The sequence below is a fragment of the Poromitra crassiceps genome, assembly GCF_964638095.1.
Source record: "Poromitra crassiceps genome assembly, chromosome: 2".
In the NCBI taxonomy this organism is placed as follows: domain Eukaryota; kingdom Metazoa; phylum Chordata; class Actinopteri; order Beryciformes; family Melamphaidae; genus Poromitra; species Poromitra crassiceps.
In genome coordinates, this window is record NC_139624.1 from 46468243 (window position 1) to 46488242 (window position 20000).

General features: G+C 44.0%; 1 protein-coding gene across 1 annotated transcript in view; it reads left to right on the plus strand.

Annotated features, from left to right (window-relative positions):
• Positions 1–12510: 12510 nt before the first annotated feature.
• The window catches only part of adm2a (adrenomedullin 2a), a gene marked incomplete at both ends in the record, with an annotated part of 11712 nt that continues 4222 nt past the window's right edge, over positions 12511–20000 (plus strand). The window contains one exon of the mRNA XM_083632133.1: positions 12511–12608. Coding sequence (XP_083488259.1) covers positions 12511–12608 — 98 coding nt within the window. The remainder of the gene's footprint in view (positions 12609–20000) is intronic.

A 20000-nucleotide genomic window follows, 5' to 3' on the forward strand; every position in this document is an offset into this window, starting at 1 on the left:
GGGACTTCTGAGCCCTGCCTCAAGTGGCCATTCGAGGAATTACAGCTTTCAGGGTTGCTTGTCCTCGTGGGAAAACCTCATGCCTTGCCCACTGGTTGGGACTCACAAAACACCATGTGGTATGTTTTGTAAAGGAAGGGGACTATAGGACCAGAGACAGGAAAGATAGCGAGGGGTACATGCAGCAGGACATGTGGTTCGAACCCACAGTGTTTTGTTGAGGGGCGAGACAAAAGAGAATTTCCCTGCTAAATATAGTCAAACGGCTATTCTCTTCCATTAGGTGCCATCTTTTCTCGGAGCTTCGCTGTTGTCTGCCTCGCTCCCATTATCTTTCCCACACTGAAAGCAGATCCCTCCTTTGCCCCTGAAACGGCTAAACTGGCACAGCAACTGTCCTGTTAACTCCTCCTCCCATAACGCCGCGGCGCTGCTACAGTAAGTAGCCATGCGAAACAAACTTGACTGAGAGACCTCAGGCAGAGACAACAAGCCGTTCAAACAAACTTGATTGTGCACCATCTCAAACAAGCTATGTCAATAAAGTTTCCTGAAGGAGCCAAGAGGAACACAGGCAGCATGGTCAAATCAGTCGGAACATGTCTCTAAATTGATTCTTCATAGGGATTTAATGGTGAATTGGGCATCGACCTTTCTATTTAAAAAAAAAAGAGAACCCCCTAATATATTTGTCTTCGTATTCCAAACATACTGATATTGTATTTATTTTGTATTTGGGGGTAATCAGGTTGGCCCTAGTGGTGTAAACAACAACTCATGATACTTCAGTTCTTAAGTATTTTTTGGGAGTATCTGCACTTTACTTGAGTATTTATATTTACAGTATGCCAACTTTCAGTTTTACTCCACTACATTTCCTAAATAAAATGCATACTTTTACTCCATTGCATTTCCCCAAAGTATAATTAGTTACAAATTAAAATTACTTTTGATACTTAAGTAGGCCTACAGTAAATATCAGATAGCCTACTTTAAGACTTTTACGTAATTTAAGTAATAATCAAATATGTGACTTTATAACTTCTACCAAAGTCATTTACGGCTAAGATATCTGTACTTTTACTCAAGTGCGGCTTTGAGGTAGCCTATAGGCTACTCCACCACTGGTTGGCTCTCATACGAAGCCAAAACCCTGTGTATTTGTATAGCGTCTCTTTCAGCAAGAGCTACTGTAACATGTGGTTCACTTTAAAATGAGGTTCACTAGGGGGCAGCAATCATTAGAGAACGTCCACAGTGTGGTCCCTGATCAAATAAACTAGACTTGGGGGAAGTTTGCAGACAGCCAGTATTTCTGAGGGGGGCTTACATTCACCCAAACATAACCACATCATACACAACAAAAGATCACCTAGATGGTAATCTCTGCTTGTGTCAACTTATTTATGGAAGGAGCAGAAAAGCATGAGGAAATGTAATGCTATAATATTCCATAATCCACATATTAGAAATGGGAATCAACACAAAAGATGGATGTTTGCTGTAGATGTGGATGCAGGCTGCTCACCTTAATTCACGCAGCGATAGAGGAGAGAAACAGGACTCCCAGTCTGGGAGGCGGTATAAAACCTGACTCTGGACATGTGTTGCTTCAGTTTGAATGGGCATGACTGTAACGGGTGAGTGAGACTGCACATGTATCGGAGGAAGCATGTGCTAGTCTACAACTCTCCCCAGATGGGCAGAGCGGGTGGAGCAACGACCGGTACAAGTACAATTGGGGGGAAAATGGTAGAGAAAAAACTTGGTGGAAAGGATAAAAAAAAGATTGATGTGGGGCAGAGGAGCAAGTGGATTACTGTTAATGTAACGAGAAAGCGAGTGAGAAGGAGAATTGAGAAAACATTCCAATTCCCAGCCAGACCTGTGGTGCACGTGACTGTGAGGAACAAACAAGCAGATTGGAAAAGCTGGGACCCCACATACACATCCAAACCACAGGTGTTGTGTGTTTGTATATGAAGTCCTCCAGCTCAGCCACTTCATTCACATCACCAGCACTAAGATGATGGATTTGTTTTGTAACATGTGCAAGAGAGCCGTATTCTGGAGACTCGAGCTGCTGTGTTTACTGACTGCTTCCTGCTTGAAACACATCGCCGGACCGCCACAGACACATTACAGCAAAGTAGACCCCCACACAGCGAAGCTGCAATGTGCAACATTTTTACAATAAGACAACATGATAATATTATACTGTAGTGTACATGAACAGCCTGTCGGGTTGTGCGTTTGGAGAGTTGGGTTTTGGCTATCAAGGTGTGAGATTAATGGCCATAATCCAGGGAAGCCATTCAGCATTTTAACACCTGTGGAGGCTTTAGAGGTGTCAGTTATCTCAGCTTCAGGTGGGATGGTGTTTTGTGGTAGACTGCTCATTAACATGACTGACAAGTGTTGGTAAAAGGGGTGTTGGGGCGGTGGTAATGCTCAAACGACACACAAGTTGCATATTTTAAAATGCATGCAGAGTTTGCGTGACTCTATCAGGTCTCATGAAACAACATTGTGTGTTTGCACTGTTTACGCAACCCGTCAGACAGTCTTACCCACTCAAAGAGTCACATTGGCTAAGACAAGACAGAGAACACCGCACAATCAATCAAAGGTCTTTTATACCCTTTGATCAGTCAACTATGTCCCCCAACTTTTCGGAGGCTTTCAAAGCCATAGGACAAGATGGAGGTTCTTTTAAACGCAGTCTTTGCGGTGTTCACAGGGCACTTCTTCATGTTCACTAATTGCCACATAAAACAAAAGTAAACCAAGGGCATGACTCAGAGATCAAACCGCGCGGGAAGCTTGTGTTCAGTGCCCAGCGGGTACAGATTGACCGCCTGGGTCACATGCCAGCCAACTGTTACATAAGTGGGTCAGAAGAACCAGGGAAGACGTGACCTGTTTCCAATAGGACTTCCCAGTGGGCGTGAGGTGGGAGATTAGGCTATTTATCACGACTTTTTAAAGACAACAAGTTTGAGTAAATGAGTTACCATCAGCTGTGTTAGGATATGTTTCATGAACATTTTCTGTCGCCATTTCAAAATCAGTCACTGGTTGAAGTCTCAGTCTATCTCTTCCACAATACTCCAGAGACAATCTGGACAGAGGAGGTTGTCATCTTCAAAAGGAAAAAATAACTTTAAAAAAGCTTCAGACCAGAACGAAGTATTTGACCAATCATGACACTCGGGAACATAACCGAGGCAGGCGATTGGATACCTGCCTTATTTTGACCGGCTATCGCACATGACCACATATCCTACCTTATTTTTTTTTATGAACTTTGAGACCTTTCTGAAGTACAGACGGTAGTCAGGAGCAATTTGAGAATCGTTGGAACCAACGCGTCTGTCTTGAGAGACTACTGATTGCATAATATTTAGTATGTTTGAACAAATAAAATAACCACAGAACCAGAATAACATTATATTGTGAGGGCAATAGAAGAATAAGCTGCAATTCTTAGATCAACATTATCAGCAACAAAGAAGAAAGGAGGTCAGGCGAGTCACGCTTGAGAGAATGATCGTGGAGAGAGGTTTAGGTAGAGCAGATTCTCCAACAGAAACCAGTGTTTGGGGTAACGCATTACAAAAGTAACATATTTCATGTAATATATTACTTTTAGCAGTAACTCAGTAATATAACTTAGTACCAATATGATTTCAGTAATATTATACCAGTTACACTGTCAAGTAACAAAAGTTACATTACAAAATACAGAGTTCTTTCTTTTTTTATCAAAGCACATATTTAAATAAAGATGCAATCATTTCCTCATCAAATTGTCTGTTTTATGCAAATAACCACTATATGTGACAATAACAAAGGAAAAGGATAAGAATTCGAATTTTGGACGGTTTACACTGACTATAAGACCGTTTAAATTCTTTTTCAGGATGTTCCAGATCGGCGATGTCATTCTGCTACCGCTGTTATTTTGGTGAAAGTAATGCAAAACTAGTGTAATAAGTAACGATTTAATCGACACAGAGAGTAATATTGTAAAGTAACATTACTTTCAAATGAAAGTAACTAGTAATATGTAGTATATTACATTTTGAAAGTAACTTGCCCAACACTGAAAGAAACAAGTTTGTGTTTACTTTTATGATTTGGTAACCCAACCAGTTGGCTTTATTCCATCGCTATCATCACTCCCTGGGAAACTGAAGCCGAGCCAAACCATAGACTGGTCCCAGTGCGCCACTTACTCTGACGGCATTATAACTGAGAGGTCCTATGTGACTGGTCCCAGTGTGCCACTGACTCTGACGGCATTATAACTGAGAGGTCCTATGTGACTGGTCCCAGTGTGCCACTTACTCTGACAGCATTATCACTGAGAGGGTCTATGTGACTGGTCCCAGTGTGCCACTAAAAGTGCACACGGAGTCAGTTTTTTCGTCCGAAATTGACGCACGAAAAAAAAAAAGAATACAACCTCATTTGTGTCAATCATCATTGACACACCGAGTCCAACAATTACGTCCGTCATTTAAGTTTTCGGACGAGGTTAGATTTTCTGCATTTTTCACATCAGTCAATAGCTTTTTGCGAGCTGGGAGCTGTCTGTGTTTTCAGATGACGGATTAAGAAAACGCATACGAAGAACAAGCGAACTGTGTGTGCAAAGACCTTAACTCTGACATTATAACTGAGAAGTCCTATGTAACTGGCAGTGTGCCACTAACTCTGATGGCATTCTGAGATGTCCTATGTGACTGGTCCCAGTGTGCCACTAACTGATGGCATTCTGAGAGGTCCTATGTGACTGGTCCTAGTTTGCCACTAACTCTGATGGCATTATAACTGAGAGGTCCTATGTGACTGGTCCCAGTTTGCCACTAACTCTGATGGCATCATAACTGAGAGGTCCTATGTGAGTGGTCCCAGTGTGCCACTAACTCTGACAGCATTATAACTGAGAGGTCCTATGTGAGTGGTCCCACTGTGCCACTTACTCTGATGGCATTATAACTGAGAGGTCCTATGTGAGTGGTCCCAGTGTGCCACTTACTCTGATGGCATTATAACTGAGAGGTCCTATGTGAGTGGTCCCAGTGTGCCACTTACTCTGATGGCATTATAACTGAGAGGTCCTATGTGAGTGGTCCCAGTGTGCCACTAACTCTGATGGCATTATAACTGAGAGGTCCCAGTGTGCCACTTACAGGCAATGTACACCAGATGCGTTACGGGCAGCGTCGTGGATCCGGCAAAACTGCCAGATTGACTCTCGCTCATGTTAATTGATGGGCAATACATGCGGTACAGAAGAATTACACACCTGTTCTATTTTTGTCGGATCCCGCATACGTCTGACAGATTACATGAGTTTGGGTCTGTTCACAGCCGTACCGGAGCCGTAACGCATCTGTTCCGGAGGCGGTGTACATTAGCCCTAACTCTGACAGCATTATAACTGAGAGGTCCTATGTGACTGGTCCCAGTGTGGTAAATGGTAAATGGTAAATGGCCTGCATTTATATAGCGCTTTTATCCAAAGTGCTTTACAATCAGTAGGTACATTCACCCATTCACACACTGATGGTGGCAGGCTACCACGCAGGGTGCTGGCACACCATCAGGAGCAATTTGGGGTTCAGTATCTTGCCCAAGGACACTTCGACATGCAGACTGGAGGAGCCAGGAATCGAACCACCGACCTCTTTCATCCAAAGCGATTAGTGACGACCCGCTCTACCTCCCGCTCTACCTCCTGAGCTACAGCTGCCCCAGTGTGCCACTTACTCTGATGCCATTATAACTGAGAGGTCCTATGTGACTGGTCCCAGTGTGCCACTTACTCTGATGGCATTATAACTGAGAGGTCCTATGTGACTGGTCCCAGTGTGCCACTAACTCTGATGGCATTATAACTGAGAGGTCCTATGTGACTGGTCCCAGTGTGCCACTAACTCTGATGGCATTATAACTGAGAGGTCCTATGTGACTGGTCCCAGTGTGCCACTAACTCTGATGGCATTATAACTGAGAGGTCCTATGTGACTGGTCCCAGTGTGCCACTTACTATGATGCCATTATAACTGAGAGGTCCTATGTGACTGGTCCCAGTGTGCCACTAACTCTGATGGCATTATAACTGAGAGGTCGTATGTGAGTGGTCCCAGTGTGCCACTTACTCTGATGGCATTATAACTGAGAGGTCCTATGTGAGTGGTCCCAGTGTGCCACTAACTCTGATGGCATTATAACTGAGAGCACAGACTTCAGACATCACAAAATAAGCTGGTTAGGACAGTGCTCAAACTTCACCCACGTACACATCTCAGCTCATCGCACTTTGAAGGGCTGAACTGGTTACCTGTGGGAAAGAGAGTAGCTCAGATCAAGTTGGGGGTGTCCTTTAGAATAAGGCAAGCTACAGTCCCCTCTTATCTGCTAAATTATTTTAGCTGGGTGCATGAGACTCACAATTATTCCACTAGAGGAAGCAATACAAATATAATTCCACAAAGATTTAAGATTTCTATGGGGCAAAATTCCTTTTTGTATACAGCAGGAGTGCTATGGAACCAGTTACCATCCTCTTGCAAAGAACTGGCCACAGAAAGAGGATTTAAGGCCTCCTTGAAAAAGTGGTTAGTGACTGTCTCTATCTGATAGACATTTATTAGGTAGGCTAGGCGGCGATGGGTATTTGCTTTCAGATGTTTTTTTTATTTTTATGTACTGTAATAATTTGACCAACTCAAGATGTGGTGGTACAGTAGATAAATTTAATTTGATTGAGGATGCACTGACAGGTGTTAATTGTGTGATTTGTCCTGTGATTTGTTTGTATGTTTTGTTCCTGGGCTATAAAGTAGCTCAACGTCCTGGATGTTGCCTAATATACCCCACCCCACTCCTTCTCCCCTCTCTACCCTACCCCTCTCCCTATCCCCAGAGGTCCACAATGGAAATAAGCCTTTTGGCTTTATTGTGTTTTTAACCTCGATGATTTTTAATTGTATGTATTCTTGCTGGGCAGAGATGTATACATATCTTTTTTTTAAATTGTCAAATAAATCCAATCCAATCCAATCCAGGTCCTATGTGAGTGGTCCCAGTGTTCCACTTACTCTGATGGCATTATAACTGAGAGGTCCTATGTGACTGGTCCCAGTGTTCCACTAACTCTGACAGCATTATAACTGAGAGGTCCTATGTGAGTGGTCCCAGTGTGCCACTTACTCTGATGGCATTATAACTGAGAGGTCCTATGTGACTGGTCCCAGTGTTCCACTAACTCTGACAGCATTATAACTGAGAGGTCCTATGTGAGTGGTCCCAGTGTGCCACTTACTCTGATGGCATTATAACTGAGAGGTCCTATGTGAGTGGTCCCAGTGTGCCACTTACTCTGACAGCATTATAACTGAGAGGTCCTATGTGACTGGTCAAAGTGTGCCAATAACTCTGACAGCATTATAACTGAGAGGTCCTATGTGACTGGTCAAAGTGTGCCAATAACTCTGACAGCATTATAACTGAGAGGTCCTATGTGAGTGGTCCCAGTGTGCCACTAACTCTGACAGCATTATAACTGAGTGGTCCCAGTGCGCCACTAACTCTGACAGCATTATAACTGAGAGGTCCTATGTGACTGGTCAAAGTGTGCCAATAACTCTGACAGCATTATAACTGAGAGGTCCTATGTGACTGGTCCCAGTGTGCCACTAACTCTGACAGCATTATAACTGAGAGGTCCTATGTGAGTGGTCCCAGTGTGCCACTAACTCTGACAGCATTATAACTGAGAGGTCCTATGTGACTGGTCCCAGTGTGCCACTAACTCTGACAGCATTATAACTGAGAGGTCCTATGTGACTGGTCCCAGTGTGCCACTAACTCTGACAGCATTATAACTGAGAGGTCCTATGTGACTGGTCAAAGTGTGCCAATAACTCTGACAGCATTATAACTGAGAGGTCCTATGTGACTGGTCCCAGTGTGCCACTAACTCTGACAGCATTATAACTGAGAGGTCCTATGTGACTGGTCAAAGTGTGCCAATAACTCTGACAGCATTATAACTGAGAGGTCCTATGTGACTGGTCCCAGTGTGCCACTAACTCTGACAGCATTATAACTGAGAGGTCCTATGTGACTGGTCCCAGTGTGCCACTTACTCTGACGGCATTATAACTGAGAGGTCCTATGTGACTGGTCCCAGTGTGCCACTAACTCTGACGGCATTATAATTGAGAGGTCCTATGTGAGAAGCTAGTGGAGGAGATCAAAGCCCTCAGCGCAGCCGAGCTGTAAGATGATAGCAGCGAGGGCGAGAAGTTGGCAACTGTCACTAACGGATCTGTCTGAATGAATCTCGCTCAGAAAACGCTTGGCATTCACAGAGGAGGACATGCATCACAGAACACATTATAGCCCAGAATTGTGGATTTTCTGTACATGAACTGGTAATAATGAGTACACATTGTTGTGCTGTAGTACACATTGCAGCCTACTGCAATCTATTGAGGCTGCTGTGGGTGGAGAAACTGGCCTCTGTCTGCTGTGGGTGGAGAAAATGGTCTCTGTCTGCTGTGGGTGGAGACAGAGACCGTCTCTTGGTACAAAAAGATGCTGCAAGCCTCTCAAACCCTCAGAGGTTTTCAAAGTGGGAGGCGGGCCTTGCCAGGGGGGCTCCAAGCTGTTTCAGGGGAGGCTCAGTGAATGAAAGTGAAAAAATATTATGTTAGGCTACATTTGACCGTTTTTCCCACTTTCCCAGTCAGAAACAAATAAATGCCTTCAAACAGACCTTTTTATGTATGTGGTGTATGTCAAACAGGGCGTCCATACAGGCACAATTGTCTGTGCCTGAGGGTGCGGGTATGAGTCTAGCACTAGCGCCTCCTCTGGTCGGTCGGGGCGCCTGGTCGGGGTGGAAGGGAACTGGTGGGAAAAGCGTGATCCTCCCACATGCTACGTCCTGGTGGCATGGTGGTAGTCTCGGCTCTCCCCAGATCGGCAGAGGGTGGAGCAGCGACCGGGGCAGCCAATAGAGAGCCGCAGAAACGAGTCTGGAAATCATCAATGCTAACAGTCCTGGTTCTTCACTGTTTTCGCCTATGGGAGTTTTGAATGGGTTTTTGGCGCGATGCTTCTAATAATCTCTCTGGGCAACGCTGGCTTAATCAAACGCGAACCAGTGTTTAGTAATATCATCTTTACACACGAGGACCACTTTTATGAGTTTTGAAGCTTTTACGTGCCGTTAAAAGGGCGGCTAGCTAGCAAACGGATAAATGAGACTACACTCTTGAGTCGATGGGGATATATACGTCAATAACGTCACCACTTCAAAGGAAGAACACGGAAATTCTCTTTCCCTCACCTGGTTCAGCCCCGTTCAGCCCGGGGTAATTAGTGCACAGTCCAGGTTGAGTGCTGACGTGACGTGGAAGCCTATGCGACAGTGTAGTTCTGGATTAGTTTAGCTCGAGCTTTTTACTTCTAGGGCTCGCATTTACGCTACAAAACTCATGAAAGTGGTCCTCATATTATGTGAAGATTATCCGACTGAACTCTGGTTCGCGTTTGATTAATCTTGCGTTGCCCAGAGACCGTATTTGAAGCATCGCGGCAAAAACCCATTCAAAAATCCCATAGACAGAAACAGTGAAGAACCAGGAAGTCCGGGACTTCCACGTTCTGACTACAAAAATACGTCATCCCTGCGGCTCTCTATTGAACAAAAAAACTTTAACTGGCGATTTTTTATATTTGTTGTGTGCGCAGCCCACCACACAACAGCTTTTAGCTATGTTTAATTCAAGGAAAATGACGCTGGTGTGTGGAAATGAACGGAGCTCTTCCCCCGTGATGGGCGTGGCCTATTACATGCAGTGTCTCTATAGGGCAGCATGGGGAGAAATTGGCCAAATATAATTGGGGAGAAAATGGGGAAAAATCTGAATTACAGAGCTGCTGGTCACAGCTTAAAAAAAAAAGTTTAGCCTAAAAGTTTCTGTGACAGGACTCCCTTTTGTTTATGTTTGGATTAAGGACTGGGTCTTTAAGAGACCGAGATGGTTTCAGAACCAGACAAAAGGGACTTTCACACACTGAAATAACAAATAATGCATCCCTAAATTTCTCATGGACTCTCTATTTCACAGTTGTTACCCTGTGTTTTGCTCGCCCTGCTAGATGTCCACTGTATGTCCAGTACCAGGAAACACTATTCTCAGAAATGAAAATTACATAACCCTATTTTTCACACAGGATCAGATGTATGTTTTGCGAGTGTTTGGCCTCGTCAGTCAATGAGGCCAAACAAGAAGGAACCAGCTTGGATGCTGTATTCTCAGTTCTGAGGTAAAATGGGCGACGCGGGATTCATCTGAGTCATACACAACAGAGTTGTAACATGCATGTTTAGACTTGTGTGACATATCTAGTTATAACATGCCTCAAAACACGAATTAAAGCCATGGGGTAGTGCTGCGGTGAAGTATGGTAAAGTTAAACTCTCATCAAGCACAAAGAAATAACGACTTTCTGCACATTATACTTCCTTATGAATCACACAAAATAAAATAACCACTTCCTTATGAATCACACAAAATAAAAGTATGTTTCCCTAATTGGTGCTTCCAAGAAAGCAATGACAACAGCAGTAAAATGGCATGTGTGAAGGAAACATTATTATCAATGGTGCTTCATGTGGCAGTGATGCAGCTGTGGCTGTGACAATGTAACTTTTATACTGAGTTTTTTGTGTGTTCTTTTAAATGTTATGTCTGTTTTTTTCTATGGACCTTGTGTCTGATAATAAAGTTGATTGATTGATTGATTGATTGATTGATTGATTGATTGATTGATTGATTGATTGATTGATTGATTGATTGATTGCAAGTATAGGCTAATTCTGGGACTCCCATCTCTTTCTATCTGTTCTACACACTTGGCTTATCAGTGATAAGAGGCAGGAGGGAGTGGCCCGGAAGATGCACTGCAGAAATTCAACAGAATGTGGCTTATTTCAATTAGTCTCCATATGGTTCATTAAGATAATGTAACCCATAATGAAAAATTAATCAGCCTTTAATATCCCTATAGGACTGTGGTGCTCAATTGTGAGTTTATTGTATTTTTATAGCACCTTTTTTAACAAGTTTTTTTTTTTTATCTCAATGATATTTCTATATGACTTAGTGCATAGTTGATGCTGAATAGTAAGTTTATAATTATCCAATTGTGTTTTATGGAATTTTATTTCACACACACACACACACACACACACACACACACACACACACACACACACACACACACACACACACACACACTCACACACACACACACACACACACACACACACACACACACACACACACACACACACACACACACACACACACACACACACACACACACACACACACACACACACACTATAATAGTATAATATTCTTATAGTTCCTTATCATGCTCCATAGTGAGATTATAGTGATGTTATTATGCTTTATCAAGTTCCAATTAATGTCCGATATTCCTAATATTCTATGGGGACTTTTGGTTTTGAAACTTATTTTTGTATAGCCATTCTTTCTAAGATCTAGCCTATGGGATTATAGTTCTTTTCATAAAGGTATAGGCTATAATTTTGACTCGCCCCAAAATACAGACTTTCAGCCAAACATAAGGTTGAGCAGACTCGAGCTTGCCTTCCTCATGCAGGACAGAGAATGAGTGCTATAGCCTATGTCACTATCTGAATATAACACCTTTCAGGCACTGAACTCCGCCCACTCCGTCTATTTAAACCCACAATGTCATCAGGCGCTCAGACTCACTACAGAACTTGATCTTGACCAACACGTTTGGATCCGTGGGAAAATACTCACTACAAACTCCAGATTCTGCATTATAAATACCGAGAGGGGTAAGCAGTTTCTTCATTTGCACATTTTCCTAGGTTGTGTTGATGAATTTTAACAGTTAATACAACAATAAAATTAGCATGCATTTTGGGTTTCAGATGGATATGGAACTATTAGCCTATTTATGAAAAAGTTTGTTTCTTTTGTTTAGCCTATCTGGACGTTGTAAAGGCTTTATGTGCAGAAGTAGCCTATGTGGAAATCACTGAGATTTCCTATCCAAATATTTCAAAATTGAGGTCGTCTAGGGCTGGGCTAAATGAATGAATGAATGAATGAATGAATGAATGAATGAATGAATGAAGTGGGAGTGTGAATTTCTGCATGCAGGGCAGGCCCTCTTTAGTTTGAGATATTGTATAGGTGTATAGCTATCATGAGCAACAGGTTAATTGATGGGTTATTTCTTCTGTTCTTACCAAGGTTTATCATCCATCTCCCACCATTGACTGGCCTGCAAATCAGAACCAAGCATAAAACTTCGGGAAGTTTTTTCTTCTTCTTTTCTTTTTTCAATCTTGGAAGTTTGGCTTCGTCCAGGTGGTCCTCAGCCCCCTCCTAGCCAGAGGGAGTGGTAGTTGGCCCCGAGATGCGGTCCATTCTCCCGCTTACTGTGTATTGCATCAGCCTGGTCTCCCTCCAGCAGCTGCTGGCTCTGCCGGTCGAGGAGCGTCCCGAGGAGAGCAGGTAGGAAAATCCCTCTTCATTTCCCAGTTATAATATTATTTTAATAGACTTGACAAATGAACCTAAATGTCAGTAGATAAGGACGCACTTTTTTTAATAGACGCTACAAACTCCTAGACACAGCTTAATTTGCGGGAACTGTATCTTTGTGCGCATTTTATTCAACTATTGTAGACTACACAGGTCTAGTCGAGCGCGACAGCTGTATCATTGTAGGCTATGTAATGTGTAGCTATTACATCACCTCCTTTACGCACAGTAACGTCCTCGAGGTTACTGTGCGTAAAGTGAAAGTGTTGTGCCGGACAGATAGCGGATCATGTGCAGTGCAACTTGCACTGTGCAAGGTCAAAACCTTTCCCCTAACTGTCTCAGATAATCGCCCTGCTCACTCAGATAAGGCTACACAGCTCAGCTGCCTGCATGGGCAAACTGCAGTGTGGCACTGCTCATATGCAAATTAACACATGGCTCATTATGATTTGGAGCGCTTTAAAATTCTTTCATCCATATAACGGGGAAAAAATAGGACATTTCTTGTTCTATAAAGTTCTTAGAAATCATAGCATAGCCTATAGGACCTTATGTTTCTCTGGTAGTCCATAATAGTGAATAGTGAGACTCATCATAGTGGCCGTATCATTATGGACTTTGATACTGTAAAGTAGCATAATCCTATAAACAATGATTGTCAACCTTTTTCATATCAAGTCCACATGAGAGCAACAGACCTCCATTTGATGATGAGATTCTGTCTCTTGAACCCAAATCTGATTCTGAGAATATTTTTCATTGTCAGATATGATTTTGTCCACAATCTGTGGAGAGATAATAGAGAAATGATCAACACGGTCATTATTCTACATTCTCTAATGGTGTTAACTTCTTGTAAATGAAATGGTGAAGTTGAAAAATTTATAAATTTGCTGGGGACCCCCTGAACCCCCTCAAGGACCCCTGGTCCGGTCCCCGGACCCCGTCTTGACAACCACTACTTTAAACTTGCCTTAATTCTTAGCAGCTGTGTGTGGATATTACAGATGTAAAGGAGACTGAAGTTTGGCTATATTGTTGTGGCAGTCAACTCAGTTCCTTTTCAACCCCACTATATTGCAGTGACCCCCCATCTCTGTATTTTTATTAAAATATAAAGTGTACGTTATTTGGTACAATACAAACAAATGATGATCTTCTGTTTCCTTCTTCTTCTTCTTCTTCTTCTTCTTCTTCTTCTTCTTCTTCTTCTTCTTCTTCTTCTTCTTCTTCTTCTTCTTCTCTTCTTCTTCTTCTTCTTCTCCTTCTTATTTGATCCTCATATGGTTTGGTGCAATTGTTATTTCCAAGGTGGGAAAACCAGTTTTTTTTCTCCTCTGTGGTGTATGAATAGCCAGAAATACCAGCATTTGTATTGTATTGCTATTGTAAAGTATCTTGCTGAGTACTGAATGGCACCTGTATTTTTCCACCCTATAAATGGTAGAGTTAATCCCAGAACCATTCATAAGACATTGGGCAATAACACAACAACCAGTGTGATTACTAACAGCACACGCTCTACCCAGTTTTTCATGCCAGGGAGGCCCACCAGCGATGCAATGGGTGGCTGGAGTTGCAGTGTTGAGGAGTGTGGATGAGTTAGTGCCTGAACGCCCTCTTCTGGTGGATGTTAGCCACAGCTTCCTGTTGTGTGAGTGGTGAAAACAGAAACAGTGCTGTGTAAATGAGGTGAAAGTGAAGTAACAACCGTCTAAAGACGTTTTGTATCACACCTCAAAGGGAAGGTTTTTTAAGAGGGAGGGACATTATATATTCAGTGGACTTGGCAGGGTTAATCTGTACCAGATCACATGAGAAATTCAAAACTTTCATGGATCTTTTCTAAAACATCTTTCGTAAACATCAGGTTTTGGTGTCAGTCCCTCACAATCAAAGAGCGAGGGCTTCTCTCTAGAGCAAGAGACGTTCAACAATCATACAGGGAGAAATCCATCGTAGAAGAGGAGAGAGAGCATTTTCTGCACCCACATGGTGCAGGAGAGAGACTAGAATGCATTGCAGCCAGAAAGACAGGTTGAGTTTTCGAGTAGGGGCCGCGTGACTTTAGCTTTTTCCTCGAGCGGAAAACTCGCTCTCTTGCTCTTACTACGCAATCACTATCACTATCACTATCGCTGTGTCCCACCTGCGGCCTGTGTAACACACACTGGTAGGATAATGGAGGCAGGTGGGCAAGCCAGTGGGCAAACACATGACCATCTCTTGCCTGTGTGTTGTGTGCATGTATGTGTGTGTGTGTGTGTGTGTGTGTGTGTGTGTGTGTGTGTGTGTGTGTGTGTGTGTGTGTGTGCGTGCGCGCGCGCGTGCGTGCGTGCGTGCGTGTGCGCCAAGGTGTGTTTGAGGGTGTGTGTGTTCAAGTGGGAAACACCTGCTAGTGAAACCCGTATGCCCTCTGTGTTTGTGTTGCTCTGGCCTTCATCCCCTCTGTGTTTGTGTTGCTCTGGCCTTCATCCCGACTGTGGACTCTCCAATCTTTCCCATTTCTATTTAAAACCATCAAAAGATTCCCAGTATGAGTTATCACTAGGTCTGACACTTTCTCTCTGTGTGTGTGTAAGAGGGCGATGATGCAACACCTGAGTAGGGATGTAACAATAACCGGTTGTCATTAAAACCGTGGTACCGTGATTACCGTGATACCGTGCTTTGAAAAACATGGTAAATACTGTCCATCATCAACCAAAGTTGGCAACAGTCTCCCAGATGTAAACGTGCAGCCTTAGAGAAATGATTTCAGTGAGCGTATCAATCCTTTTTGGGTCTGAGTTTTCAATATAAAACGTTGTAAAATTATTTCAGTGAGTCTCTCAGTACTTTTTGAACATTTTCAGCAATACCGCATAATACAGCATACCGTGATAATATGATAACTGTGATAATTTTGGTCACGATAATCGTGATGTGAAATTTTCATACCGTTACATCTCTACACCTGAGTGGGATTCATTAGGAAAGCAATTAGCTGTATAAGGAGACTGTCCCATATCACATATTTTTGTTCGTTTCATTTTACCATCAATATTTCCTCTTTGCCTGTTTTTGTCACCCATTTTACGCCAGATCCCTCTCTGTGAGGCCTTTACCAGGGTGTTTCCCAATTGTTTCCCTATGATGACGTTTTCATCTGACTTTTTCCCTTGTTCTCATTGATTGACAAATTCAATCTTAACCCGATTAAGGCAGTACCACCGACTAGCGAAATGAACGCCTTGGCCGGATCGTTTTAATCAAGCAGGGTCATAATCAACATAATCTGGTTAATACACCTACTCTAGATTTCTGGTAAACCTTTAGATTTTTTGGTTTAATTCAAACTGTGCAGGTCAAAAGTTGGCAAATACAAACAAGCTAAGTGCTGGCAAAGCTGCTTCTTAAGGGACATCTGTTCCTTTACAGACCGATTATTAAATGAATCCATGTAAAGCGGTAGAGAAATAGCGTGCCACTGAACCATGTAAAAGTAGTAATCTAAATAGGCTAATGCATGGAGCTGGTTAATCCCAGTAATTGAAAGGTTAGTGTGCATATAAACATACTCGTTTTTCATTTAGGGCTTTAAAATGGGTGAGACTGGGCGTCTGGGTAGTGTAGAGGTAAAAGCACTCGCCTACCGCCACGGGGCCGAGAGCCGGGTTCAATTCCCAGTAGCGGTAGCTACTTCCGGCTTGGTCAGGCCCTCCTACAGACACTATTGGCCATGTCTGCCAATCAAAAATCAGAAGAGAAAAAGGTGTGAGACTGTAACTGTGTTTAAAGGCTATACACATAAATTTGATTCTCACTATCCTCCGCCACTGCTTCTGCCACACACTCCTCTCCGTATTCTCTCTCTGTTTTCACATCACTTATAAATGTCCTGTCTGGCTTTTATTAGGACAATAAATTCCCCGTCTTCTCTTAACTCCATACAGCACATCCTGTTCTGTTAGCATTGCACGCTGACAGCCTGATAATAACACGCAGACTCGGCTACTTGACATTTTCCCTCTGTCTGTCTGAGACGTCTGTCCTTCTTTCCGAGTTCTGTGTTTGAGTCCACGCTGTCCCCGTCTGTCCTGATAAGGACACAACGCTCTGCCGCAAAAATGCTTTGCAACAACGACCTTTTCCAAACAAGGAGAAATGGCAGATTCCTCAGCTCACTTGTCGTTTTACATAACATCTTAAGGGAAAATAGTCACGCTCCTGAGCCAAACAAGTTCAATATGGCTTTACAGTAGCAACTAAGCCGCTTTACATTGGAGATTCCAGCAGTGGGAATGGGATCATTGCTGTGAGACAGAGGACATGTTTGCTGATTTGCGGTAAAACTTTGGCTGCTCCGGTCCACTCTGCCTCTTTCCTGTCTGGACTGCGGTTCGGCGACATGACATGACTCCCCCTTGTGACAAGAATGACAAATCGGTCGGTGGCGGTGCGCGTGCGTAGCTGCGCTGTGTGGCCGAGTGTTTTGCTCCAACTCATGGGCCAAACAGAGCTGTCTTCTTCATCGATTGGTTAAATTATTAACTCGCTCAGTCTACACTTGAGCAGTGTGAAGTTCAGTCACCCCACACAGACAGTCTGAACATAATATTATTAACTCGCTCAGTCTACACTTGAGCAGTGTGAGGTACAGTCACCCCACACAGACAGCCTGGACTTGAGCAGTGTGAGGTACAGTTACCCCACACAGACAGCCTGGACTTGAGCAGTGTGAGGTACAGTCACCCCACACAGAGAGTCTGAACTTGAGCAGTGTGACGTTCAGTCACCCCACACAGAGAGTCTGAACTTGAACAGTGTGACGTTCAGTCACCCCACACAGAGAGTCTGGACTTGAACAGTGTGACGTTCAGTCACCCCACACAGAGAGTCTGAACTTGAGCAATGTGACGTTCAGTCACCCCACACAGAGAGTCTGAACTTGAGCAGTGTGACGTTCAGTCACCCCACACAGACAGTCTGGACTTGAGCAGTGTGAGGTACAGTCACCCCACACAGAGAGTCTGAACTTGAGCAGTGTGCCGTTCAGTCACCCCACACAGACAGTCTGGACTTGAGCAGTGTGAGGTACAGTCACCCCACACAGAGAGTCTGAACTTGAACAGTGTGAGGTACAGTCACCCCACACAGACAGTCTGGACTTGAACAGTGTGACGTTCAGTCACCCCACACAGACGGTCTGAACATAATATATTTACCTGAAAAACTGATTCACTGAATCAATCTCGAGGGTGGCTTCCTGCCTTGGCAGTGTTTGGCTAGCGACTTAGCGACATGCTGTTGGGTTTAGCCTAGGGTCCATCTTTTACTCTTAATGTTGATTTGCTATCTAGATTCTGACGTGTTTACAAGATATTAAAGTATAAAAAGAGTCTCATTTTCACTTGATCTCCTTATTGTTCTCAGAAAACCACTTTTACGCTCGCAAAATGATTGAAACCAGGATTCCCTCTACAGTAAATCGTCTCAAGCGAGGCCTCCTCTCGTGGCCCACATCTTCTGTGATGTGGAGCGTGGCGTAAACACAGATCTTGGCTGCAACTGTGCAGACATGTATACACCGTATAAACAGTCGTATGTGCCGTGGGGGTCAACCTGACCAAACCCAGTCTCGGAGAAGGTGGGGGAACAGAAAGCAGCAACTTGCCAGGCGGAGAATTCCTCCGTGGATTAGTAACTAAGACCCAAATTCCACCCTCCGCGTCAGTAAAGAGCAGGTTTCCACTCCGCAGAGAAGGCCTACCATCGGGGAAGCATGAATGTGCATGTATACTGTATATAGGAGAGCAGCTTATAGGAACATAGATGAAAAGGGTTAACGGAAAGAAAGGGGACTTCTGCAGGGAGGGAGGAAGCCAACTGCTGTTTGATGTGATTGCGAGTGACTTGGTGGCGGAGTCTTAAAGTATAGCGTGTCTCCCACTGAAGACGTCGGGAGGATTGTCTCGCCCGTCCCATCGTGAGCATGGTTGGATCACTGACCTAAATAAAATGGACAAACCATACACCTTTTTTTTTACTCACGTTTTGCAGCAAAGTGTTGTATGTCGCCATCATGGGGTTCTTGCGCAGCTCATCTGAGATGGGGGTTTCCCAGAGCAGCAGCTCCGCCTGCTATTGGTCCGTGACCGGCAAGCTGCATGATCACTGGACAGGCGACCTGTCTCCAAACGGTCGAGTTATATAAGAAATGACCCACCTACAGTTGTTATGAAAAGGTGAAGTTAGCTATATAGACCAAAACCGTGTTTTGGATCAGGCTGTAAAGATGCTTAATCACTGTTACAAAGTCGCGCAAAGTGGGGCGTTTTAACATGGGAGTCCTGCCTCAAGTGGCCATACGAGGAACTACAGCTTTCAGGATTATGGTAAAACCTCAGAGCTTGCCCACTGGGTTGGATCCAAACGGTGGGTGTCACCATCTTGATTTTTCGTCAGCAGAGTGGGAGGTAATGGGTTGAGTCCTTCCGCACCTCATGTGAGATGGGAGTTTCTCAGAGGCGCAGCTCCGCCTGCTATTGGTCCGTGATTGGCAAGCTGCGTGATCACTGGACAGGCGATCTGTCAATCACCCCCTTTTCTATAATTTATTTTACTCCAAACGGGCGAGTTATACAGTTGTTATGAAAAGGTGAAATTAGCTATATAGACCAAAACCGTGTTTCGCCCCTAACTGGAAAGATTAATCATGTTACAAAGTCGGGCATTTTAACATTGGGAAAATGCCTACTGCCCCCTACGCCTAGTGGCCATTCGAGGAACTACAGCTTTTCAATTCACTTCCGCATCGTCAGAGGGAAGGGGGTGGGATTGCCCACTGGTTGGATCCCATATGCAGCGCTGCGCCTCATGTGGTCGTATGCAGCGCTGCACCTCATGTGGCAAACAGGAGAGCGTAGACGCCCATCAATCATCGTTATAGCTTTGAACGTAGCCGTCATTAGCAGTCTCACCTCTTTGCATTTACATCTCATAACCCACTCGAGAGGTTGTGAAAGCTGCTCCAGAACAAGCAGGAGCAATGTTTAATATGGGAATAAATCACCTTTACTGTATTTCTGCTCTCTTCCTTCCCAACAACAATCTCCCCACTGTTACTTTGTGGGGGGATTAGATGAATGTTCCATATTTAGTGCTTATTAAGGCAGCCCACGGTAAACTTCAGCCTTTCCGCTCGCCATGTAGTGTATCTGCAGCCTGGTACAAAGGAGGGCTTACCCCTCAGTGGGGGTGTACCTGTTATAGCTTGGGGAGACTTGGGCTCCACTCTGTTTTCACTCCACACCTTGGCAGCAGAAACACGCTGTGTTAGCACGGGTTGTGCAGAGGGATCAACGGCTGGTGAACTGT